The sequence below is a fragment of the Sinocyclocheilus anshuiensis genome, unplaced genomic scaffold (genome assembly GCF_001515605.1).
Source record: "Sinocyclocheilus anshuiensis isolate Anshui unplaced genomic scaffold, SAMN03320099.WGS_v1.1 scaffold701, whole genome shotgun sequence".
NCBI lineage: Eukaryota > Metazoa > Chordata > Actinopteri > Cypriniformes > Cyprinidae > Sinocyclocheilus > Sinocyclocheilus anshuiensis.
In genome coordinates, this window is record NW_015539895.1 from 450,249 (window position 1) to 461,530 (window position 11,282).

Genomic DNA, 11,282 nt, shown 5'->3' on the forward strand with positions numbered 1-11,282 from the left:
ATGATATGATATGATATGATATGATATGATATGATATAAAATAACAATTTTTTTTTTTTGGTGTGGGAGCTAGTCAAAATTATTGCAAAACAAGTAAAAATCTGAACTACTAGCCCGTCCTGGCAAGTATAAAATATCCCGTTTGAAAATAATCTTTTCAATCACAAATAAAACAAAGCCTAAAGCTGTTTCACATAGATTGTGAACTCTCTTTTGTAGCGGTGAGCTCTATTAAAGTAGAATCATTTGTCTTGTTCAGCTGTCATGGGATTTTTTGTTGGTGTTTTACTGTAAGGTCAGCATTTGTGATTGGTGTAGAGTGTTGTAATGTAAAATTTCATCTCCAGAATACAGAGAGTCGTGCTTCTATACCTATTCTTAGTCCAGATAGGAGTGTATGTATGAGTGTGTATTTTTCCTGATTCCCAAAAACAGAATTTTTTTTTGTTGTTGTCCATTCGGGGACTGTTATTTAAGTGTTGAATTCTTGAAATATAGTTGCCCGGTGAAAATAAATAACCTTACCGAGTCAAGCACTTTGATGAGAGCAGCAGGTGTAGACTGGCTTGAGAAGAGCTCCTTAGCTACTTGTTCCAGACAAAAAGGAAACTGTTTGGCATGTATTAGAGAATAAATGGTATAATAAGATAGGCAATGTCAGTTCTCTAAAATAAAAGTCGAGAGGAGAGTTGAATTAATGTATTATATGGGCTTGAGGAAGAAGAAGATATGAAGAGCAAGAGGAAATAGCTTAAGACGAAGTGTTTGATACTGTTTTTTTTCCTCCCATGGACAGGTGTTGAAAATTAGCATGTGTGCTAAAACACTTAAGCAAATGCATATGGTTCGTCCAATGTAATAAAAATAAAAGCCCCGGTCCTGCACTCATAGCAAAGCCACACATTAAAGAGCCGCAACTCTGGTCAAATAGTCAACAAAGAAACACATTCAAACACGTGTCCAGTCTACCGGCAAAGTGCTTCTTTTCTTTGGCAGATTGGTCATATGAGTGATGCAGAATGGAGTCTAAAGAAAAGATAAAAATAGATTCTTAAGCAAAACTGCCGGGCTTTAGTCCTATGATGTTAGGCCCCTTATCAAGAACATATTAACTTAGATCCAACTCGAGCCCTAAATACCCACCTGGACTACGTATTAATGAAGTTAGTAATAAATTTAATCAAAATTATGCCAAAATAATTGTCATGGTACACTCTTTAAGATTAAAATAAAGATTCCAAAAGGGGTTTTTTGTAGCAATGCCATAGAACCATTCTGGGTTCATCAAAGTACCTTTCAGTGAACAGTTCTTAAAAGAACCTTTTTTTTATGAGTGTGAAGAACATTTTAACAATCTAAAAACCTTTTCCCACTATAAGGAACCTTTTGTGCAATCTAAAGGTTCTATGGATGTTAAAGTTTCTTCATGGAAGCAAAGATTCTAATAAAGAACTTGAATTTTCAAAAGTAAGCAGCTGTTCATAAAAATTTGCATCATGATTGACAGGATTAGATTAACAAACTCCTCTCAAACATTTCTTTTGCTCTTTTATTTTATTGCTCTTTTATTAGAGATTTAAAAAGTTCTTATTGTTACTGTACAATATGGTTTCTTTATGTAGGTTTACCAAAGTACTGGAGAATGAAAAGTTCTTTGTAAACTTCAAAAGATTTGGGTTGTAAAACACTTTTTAGTTCTTATTAGAGGCAGTAATTTTAAGAGTGTGAGTGATAAAACTCAATGTTCAAATTTTTTTATCATTTGTATTTATTGCCATGGAAGCATTTTATTTCCTGCTGTGCTTTTATTGATGGTTTATTTTGTTTTTTTACTTTGCAGTTTCAGAGTCCCTACTCCTACTCCCCTCCTTTCCGCTTTGGAACGGTTCCAAACGGCAGCACAGAGAGGAACATCCGTAAGAATTACCCTGACATGCACCAGTACATGGTGAAGTACCATCAGTCCGGGGTGAACGATGCGCTGGTCAGCTTGAAGACTGGGTTTGTATAGCACACTCTCACTGTGTTTATCCTGTCAGTCTGAGCAGAATGGGTGAAATAGTGAATGAGTCATTGGTTTTGGTGGCATATAATTGCCTTACACTGAATGCTGGCCGTGCTTCATTAAAATGGCAGTTATCATAAAAGGGATAGTTAACCCAAAAATTACGATTTTGTTATTATTTACTCATTTTTATGTTGCTCCATATGTATGTATGGCTTTCTTTCTTAAGTGGAACACAAACAGTACAAACACAAAAACAAAAGAGTATCCAGGCCATCATCAAGCTACAAAATGTCTTTAAAAATCATACGATAGCTTTGTCTGAGGAACAGACAGCTATTTTAGTATTATATTTCAAATTCAAAAAGTTGTTACGTGCCTTTGTCATTTTTGTAGTTTTCTTTTTAAAAGGTTTTTATTAAGATTTCACAAATTTTTTAAGTGTATGTTTTAATGTTTTTTTTTTTTTTTTTTCAAAAATTTCAGACTGAAATTTATTATAAACTGAACATTATAAAGTCCTCCACCATCATAGTCACAGCCAAATTAAAGGAGCATCATGGGTCATTGTGTTTTTTTTATTTTTTTATCATGCTTATCTCTAGATAAATAAAACCTGGGTTCTAACACAAGGAAGTTTGTGCAGTTTCTGTTTAATGAATATGATAAAAATCAATGATGAACAAATGGCCCTAGTTCATTTTCTGACAATTTTACTAAGACAGTTCAGCTTCATATAATTCAAGAAATCTGAGTATTATAAGGTGCAGTGAAAGAAAAGCAGTAGATCAGCAGTGAGTGTTATTAAACAGCTTTCATTATCTCTCTGAACTGCAGCAAGATTGTGTCGTTGTATATTTGCAGATGGGTACAGCACATGCACAATATTAAATTACCTTACAGTATATTAATAAAGCGTAGATGATTTCCTTTGGAAGTGCGCTGCATTATCATTACACATACTGCAGATCCACCGTTACAAAAGAATAATTGAACAAATCTACTGGATGTCAGCGTGATCCCTAAGTTACAGTGGGTACGGAAAGTATTCAGAGTCTTAGACAAAGGCTTTTCCAACAGAGAGATCGAGTTTGACAAGCAGCCCACCTTGGCTCCAAATGTCAGTTTGTAGGTGGGGTCTAAAGTTGGGTGCACATAGTGCGATTTTTGTCACGTTTTTGCAGTTTATGACAAATTTCAGAGATCATCTGTGATTTCTGTCATGAGCTGGTCATATGATGGCTGTCTAATGAAGAAGCATAAACTTCCTTATGTTACAACTAAGGTTTTATCTATCTATGGTTTAGCATGATAAAAAAATAAAAATAAAAGAAACAAAAGAAAGGAAATGCTCTTTTATGTTTCTTTTGTGCTTTGACACACAATCCTCCTTTCAGCTGTGACCATGATGGGGGAGGTGGAGTTGAGTTTATAATATTACATTTCAGTCTGTTCCCAGTATTGTTACTGGTAGCTAAAATTAAAACTATTAAAAATTGTTTTCATAAAATAAAATAAAATAATAAAACAAAATATAATCCGGACTAAAATAATTATGAATAGTGTTCTGTGCTCTTTCTTTTCACCAGCAAACTGGATGCCTTCATATATGACGCAGCTGTGCTGAACTACATGGCCGGTAGGGATGAGGGGTGTAAACTAGTGACCATTGGTAGTGGCTACATCTTTGCTACCACTGGCTACGGCATCGCCCTGCAGAAAGGGTCGGCCTGGAAGCGCCCGGTGGATCTGGCCATTCTGGCTATTATTGGAGATGGTAAGTGCTTGCATGCCTGGCAGCAGTCCAGAATGCTGTGCATGTTAGAGAGAACAGTTTGAGAGATGTATAAACTCACTGAGATCACAGTAGTGCAAGCACTACTGACCGCTCCATGGAGTCCCCAGCATAGTACTGTAAGGATTTAATTTATTATTAAACATGTATATTTATATACATATGCAGGTAGTGAATCACACCATTCCAGGTTTTGACCTGGATGTTACAATTGTTGTTATTTCCAATATTAATTAAATTTGTCACATAGTGCAAAAAAACAAAAACAAAAAAGAAGGGTGAAAAACAGGACATCCTTAAATCTTTACCCCTAAGAAAACATAGGCACATTATGTGTTAATGATTCATATTCATATTTATGTGTGCCACTGTCTCTATGTTGAAAATATGTCTGTTCCTTATTTGTAAGTCGCTTTCAATAAAAGCTTCTAATAATAATAATTAATAATTAATTAATATAATAGTTTATGCATTTAGCAGACGCTTTTATCCAAAGGGACTTACAGTGCATTCAGGCTATACATTTTTTACCAGTATGTGTGTTCCCTGGAAATCGAACCCACGACCTTTTGCGCTGCTAACGCAATGCTCTACAACTGAGCCACAGGAACAGCTTTTGCTTTATGAATAAATGTATATGTCTACCCTAAAGCGGTTTTATGCTGTGCATTGCTGCATGAACACAACACATTCTAGTTCTGGCTTCAATGTCCATCTGTTAAATTATTTAGCATACTTTTATTTCAAGGTTCTTCCTTGATATCTGCAGTATTTTTCTCTCTCCATACTATATGCTGTGCTTCACAGTAGTGCTATACGCCAGCATGAAAAATGACAGAATTATTCTCCTGGCAGCTGCACCTTGTAGAGAAAGAGAAAAAAGTCTCAGATGGTGCTAACATATGGCTAAAGCTTGAGTGTATAATTTTACTGATTCTCACTTTGACATGTTAGGGCATGGAGAGTTCTGGAACAGGAGGGATATGTCTTTGGACGGTAGTAGTGCGGCCCACTAATGTGTACATGAAATGGTGATTGATGACGTGGGCCTGGGCGTGTGCGTGTGTGTCTCTCCTCAGGTGAGATGGAGGAGTTGGAGGCTCAATGGCTGACTGGGATCTGCCACAATGAGAAAAACGAGGTAATGAGCAGCCAGCTGGATGTGGACAACATGGCTGGAGTGTTCTACATGCTGGCGACTGCCATGGGTCTCAGCCTCATTACCTTTGTCTGGGAGCACCTGTTCTACTGGAGACTCAGATACTGCTTCACTGGCATCTGCTCGGGCAAACCTGGCCTGCTTTTCTCCATCAGCAGGGTAAGCTTCTGTTCATACAATCATCCATACCTGGACATAAAATGAGAAAATCAGGGCAGGATTCCCTGTTACATGTATAAAATGTATTTAGTGCATTTTAAACCCGGTCTGTAATCATATGCTTATAAAAAAAAATATTAAAATAAAATAAAAATAGGGACAAATGAGGCACCAATTATTTTGAGATCAAGTAATAATTGGCTGACACCCCGTATTACCGCAATAGACCACCTAGGGGTTGTGAACCCACTGTTAAAGACCCCTGGTTTTGGTGTTTCCTGAATCAGGCTTGACAGTAGGGACAGCCAATATCTTAATTCTGAGAGTGTCAGTGGTAATCCAGTTAGCGTTTGAGCTCACTCTTTAGCCTGACATGGGCTGTGTTTGAAAGAAAAAGTTTGTCAGAAATTTGATTTTCGACCACTTGTTCCATGGCCAGGGAGCTTAAAATGACAGTGCAGCAGTCTGTTTTGACAGCATGATCTCTAGCACAGCCAAAAGCTCAGTATGTCTTTGTTTTGAACCCTGATGGGTTTGTGTACATGCTGTCAGTGTGAGAATATGGTGCCTCTGATTAGCATCTTTAAAGTAAGGAAATGCTGGTGTTGGAGATCTCAAGCATAACTGATGTAAGTGTTTACTGAGGAAAAGAGATTCATAGAGATATTAAGAGAAAATTATCATTTTTAAAGAAAATGTGCCTTTAAAAATAAATCCCTTGGTAATTTGTTTCTAAATTTGAAGGCATCTGTGTCACTGGCTTTTATCTATGCCCTAATTAAAAACTTCATAAGTGCTCTTTGATCACACTGATGGGTACATTTGCAAGTCACAGACATCATGGTTAATGTATGAATATTGAACTTGATTCACTCTTTTTTCCACAGGGTATATGGAGTTGCATTCATGGTGTTCACATCGACATGAAGAAAAAGTCATCTGACCTGGACTTCAGTCCACAGTCCAACATGCTTAAGCTTATCAAGTCCGCGAAGCAGATGACTAATATGACCAACCTCAGTGGCTCCAGGATCAACTCTCCTAAACGTGGAGGTGAGTTTATGCATTCGGCGAGCCCCATGATCATGGACATGATGGCAGAGAAAGGGAACTTCATCTACACTGACAATCGTAGCTATGCCCAAAAGGACATCTATGGAGACTCCAGCGACTTACAGGCGTATCTGGCAAACCGCCACAAGGACCATCTGAACAACTACATCTTCCAAGGTCAGCATCCCCTCACCCTCAATGAATCAAACCCTAATACTGTAGAGGTGGCGGTGAGTGCAGACACAGCCCAGACCAATGCAAAACCCCGAGCTCTGTGGAAGAAATCTGTGGATACTTTGCGTCAAACTCAGGGGCCTGATACCCTAGACCCCCGTTTGTCCATGAAGAGTCAGAGGTACCTGCCAGAGGACACGGCACACTCGGATATCTCCGACTGCTCAAGCAGGGCCACCTCCTACAAGGATCCAGACAATAACAAGCACCTGAAGTCCAAGGATAACTTAAAAAAAAGATCGATGACGTCAAAATACCCTAGGGATTCCAGCGAAGTAGAGCTGTCCTACTTAAAAAATAAGCAGGGCGGAGCGGGCCGAGAGAAAATATACACCATAGACTCTGACCGGGAGCTGAGTCTGCACTCAGAGTCACAGCACTACAGGGAAGGCAGAGGCCTGACAACTGACGATTTGGATTTTGGCGAAATTTATTCAGACCACAATGACAATTACAGGAAATGCGACCAGCCCATCATCCATCTCAACAGCAGCCCCCTACATCATAGTGACTCGGACCTTCTGCCGGACAGCGTCTACAACAAACACTACAGCATGAAGGAGAAGAATCTCAGTCCTCACGAAAGCAACGACCGGTTCAAACAGACTCATTGCCGGAGCTGTCTTTCTAAGGTAAACAACTACAGCACTGGGCCTTACGCTGCCCTACGCTCACCGTATAACCGGTGCGAGGCATGCATCCACATGGGCAACCTGTATGACATTAGTGAGGACCAACTGCTGCAGGAGGCTATGATCAGCCCTGGCATGCACCACGATGACACGTTTAGCCACTACTGGCCTCAGACGGATGGGCCACACGTACAGAGGAGGAACAGACTGAGGCTCAGCCGTCAGCACTCCTTTGACAATATCATGCTTGAGAAGCCCAAAGAAATTGACCTGAACCGGCCGGCGCGGAGCGTCAGCCTAAAGGAGAAGGACCGCTTCCTGGAGGACAGCCCTTATGCAAACATGTTTAACATCAAGGCTGACAAACTATTCGGCAGCAGGTCCATGCTCTTTAACCGAAACCTGGAGGAAAGCAAGCGTAGTAAGTCACTTTACCCTGATCACCCCTCGGACAACCCCTTCATGCAATCTATACGGGATGACACTCGCCTGGTCCACGGCAGGAGCTCCTCGGATATTTACAAACAGTTGGCTCCCATCAAAACTAGGAACGAGAACAATCTGAGGTCCTCTGTGAAGTCCACCACTTCATACTGTTCCAGGGATGGTCGAATACCCAATGACATGTACATTTCAGAGCATGTAATGCCTTATGTAGCCAACAAGACTAGTGCATACTCAGCTCCCCGGGTTCTCAACTCTTCGCAGTTTAGCAATAGACGAGTATATAAGAAAATACCTAGTCTCGAGTCAGATGTTTAATGCTTTTTTTGTGTAGTTTAACTATTTACTCACTTAGAATGCCACAGTCACCTACATCTACAAAGTACCCGAGATACCGCTCTTCTTATACGAGAGCTTTCCAGAGGTTTTCAGCATTTTAAGATTCCTTCTGGGCAGGTATCTGCAGAAAGAGAGTTAGTCAAGTGTAAGCCAATAAAATGTGATCCAGCATGGAAGTTGTTAATTATCCCCAACACTCGGCCTAGTGCTAATGTGTGCTCAAAACGTTGAGTGCTAGTGCAGATGTGCCGCTTCAAGTCCGACCTGAAGCTGTGGTGGACTGAAGCAGATCCTAGGGTGGGGTTTCAGGTATTTGGCCCCACGTTGCATGTGACAAGACCGTATATGTATCTGGACTGTGGCTGGAATAGTTCCTGATCTTAAGGCAAGCAAGGGTATTTCATCCATGGCACTCAGCAATTGCATTGTTGCTTTTATTACTATAGACTTGGGATTTTTGGCATTCTAATCCCTATTTAGAATTTAGACTCTTCTCTATCTTATTTGGTAGCACAATAATCATTAGTTAACCGCCCACCTCTGCTTTATAAACAGAACTTCTATATTCCTGTCAGGAATAGATTTCTTTTGCATGTGTGTTTCTTTTCTTGTCTTATTTCGGTTGAAGATATACTTGCATAAAGGTGATTTCGTTCGACAGCTGAGGTGGTCATCTGTGCAATGAAAACTTGATCTGTATGTAGGTTGTTCGACTGGGAATATTGTGTTGATCTTCCATTTCCAGATTGTGGGGAAGTTTTTGCGATGGAAGTTTGTCTCACATTTATTTCGTTCAAAACTTCCATCTGTCACTGTACACTGTGAAACCGAATCAGAGCATCACCTCTCGAAGACTGTTGTTTACTGTAGTTTGGCGGAGCTGTTGCGATCCACTCATTAAGTTTAACGAGGGCCGCTTGTGAAGCTTGAAGTCTGAACTAGAACATTGGTTTTCTGTTGCAGTCTGTAACACGATCAACACCCTATTCGCATTGAGGACTACCACGCAAGACCTTTGTTCTGCAGACCTGTTACTAAACTTTATACTGTACAGACACACTCAATGAACTCCATGCAATGTGAATCAGAACACATAGCCAAATCGTGTATTAGATCAAATACCTCAGGATGGTTCTGTGTCATTTTGTGTAACGTTTTCTCTACACCACCTAAAGGCACATTCACATTGCATTTTGGCATGTTTTCCTCCACTCCACTGTGGTTGTCCGAGGACTTCCACTGCAGTTGCATTTAGAGAGAGGATCTTTCAGCCATCTTTGAAATCAGCTTTTATGTTTACGACTCCAACGTTTGTTGGAAAACAGGATGTGTATCCACATGAACGTGTTGTATGACTGCTCTAGCAGCTTCCGCTCTCATACCAGACTTGCTTTCTTTGTACTTCCTCAATAATGTGACATAATTCACTGTACACTTATTTTGAATATGTCATCACTATCATAATCATGAATACATTCATCATATGAAGTGCTGCTTTAAGAAGCTAATGTGCACATGCACATGTAAAATATCAAAGTCTTGTAATCATATATGCCATACATAGTTTTTACTCTTTGCAACTTGTTTTTCAGTTATTTTTTCACCCTTGTAATAACCCCAGTCTTTAAGGAAAATGTATTTTGATTACATGAACATGAATTATAATAATGGCATGCAACTCAATTGTAACTCTTCCTATGTTTTTGTTATGATGTTATATCACAAATTATTTGTAACAGGGTGCAAATATAGCATATATATGGAAAGAAAATGATCCTTCATATTGCAGAGCTGCTGTTTTGGGGAAAAAAGCAAGGTATTAGCCTCTAGTATTAATCACAGAGCCACATCTGCATTGATTTTGTATCCTTTGTGAGGCGAGGTGAATATCCTTGCTCTTCCTCGATTGGCAGGTGAAAACATCACCAGCTACGCTCTCTGTATCTTACCTGTCACATATAGCCAGACTTAACCTGTAAAGAGAGAGAGAAAAAAGTCCTTTTCAGGTCTGCTATCCCTCCAAAGATATGACGTCTTCTTGATTTTCTCTATTATCTATGGTTTGCTGTAAGAATAGAGCTTTTTTAATTCCTCAAAGACTTAGCAACTATTTTGAATATATGACACTTGTAAATTTGCTTGTAAATTCATACTCAAATAATTCATGAAAGTTACGAAGATACAGAGTAAACAATATTTTTTGTGTGGGTTTCACAGGTCTGTACAGTAGCACTCATTTTCTGTAGCGTACGTACGAAAAATGACATCACTCACAAGTCAAAATGTCACCTTACGAGATTTCAAAGTCTCCATGCAGTTTGTTATCAGGGATTGTAGCCCTGCAGTTTTTTAAGCTTGAAGATTTCGGGGCTGGGGTGCGGGTTGGGGGTTGGGACTACAGGTATTGCGGCAGATTTTTTCCTAAGTAAATACTGTCAATCCACTTGAAGTTGAGCTTGGATCAAGCGTGCCTACAGATCGATGTGAGGAGAACTGGCCTCTTTGGTTCATAGACATGGGCCGTCGTGAGACTGCAGGGTACGAATCCATCCTGCTCATGGACCAAAGCTCTGTGGCCACCCTGGCATGTCGTTCAGGCCGCCAAACTTCTGGGACTTTTACACAGAAACATCTTGAAAACCAAAATGTACTTTTTACATCATCGTTCTGTATTTGTCGAAGGTTATCGGAGGCGGTCGGGTGGAACAGCACAGGTCAGGTATTGATTGCAAATAGATACAGATGAACTGTGTGGAATTATTTTATGTAGCAGTTTTTGGCTAGGCAAAAGCCATCTATAGTTTATTAAAAAATCTATTATATTTTTGGTTTTATTTACCTCTCATAGAATAATACACAAATGTGAATTTAACGTAGCTCAGATGCCGATTATTTCCATAAGACGAGCTAGACTAGGCAAAGTACTGTAGTTCAGTTTCTAAAAGTCAGTAAGCGAGGATTTTTAAGTCAGAAAAAAATTTGTACTTTCTCAATTACACCTTAAACGCTAGTTAAGGGATAATCTGTTTCATCCTTCACGTTTGTTACGCTCCACTTCTTTCAGCAGAGATGTGTGTTTTTGTACATTTATCCATGGATCGTAAAGAGAGGGAGTTTTTGGATCAGCGGCTAAAGGCGCTCAGTCCGTATGCTGAATATTTACACTTTAAAAGTCTTTTCAGATAACAGAGATGCCTCCATCACCACGTGTTTGTCTTTTATAAAAACCCATTAGACTAAAAGATACATACATAAACAATTTTCTTTCCCTTTGAGGCAAGTTTTATGGCTGCATAGGGCAGAATATCAAAAAGCGAAGTAGGGATGTGAGACGTTACTTAACATGACAATGGATCTCCTTCCAAGTCAGTTCTGCATCCACATGGAAGACCATTTGAAATCCGTTGTTTCCCGAAATTATATTTTGCCAAGTGCAGTGTAGTAAGAACAATAGGCCCTTTT

At 39.5% G+C, this 11,282-nt stretch overlaps 1 protein-coding gene across 1 annotated transcript in view; it reads left to right on the forward strand.

Moving 5' to 3' along the window:
* The window catches only part of LOC107685916 (glutamate receptor ionotropic, NMDA 2A-like), a 178,897-nt gene extending 167,840 nt beyond the window's left edge, over positions 1 to 11,057 (forward strand). The window contains exons 10-13 of the mRNA XM_016482665.1: positions 1,841 to 2,001; positions 3,595 to 3,782; positions 4,880 to 5,118; positions 6,006 to 11,057. Of these exons, the coding sequence (XP_016338151.1) occupies positions 1,841 to 2,001; positions 3,595 to 3,782; positions 4,880 to 5,118; positions 6,006 to 7,799 (2,382 nt within the window). The 3' untranslated portion in view covers positions 7,800 to 11,057. The remainder of the gene's footprint in view (positions 1 to 1,840; positions 2,002 to 3,594; positions 3,783 to 4,879; positions 5,119 to 6,005) is intronic.
* The last annotated feature ends 225 nt before the right edge of the window (positions 11,058 to 11,282 follow it).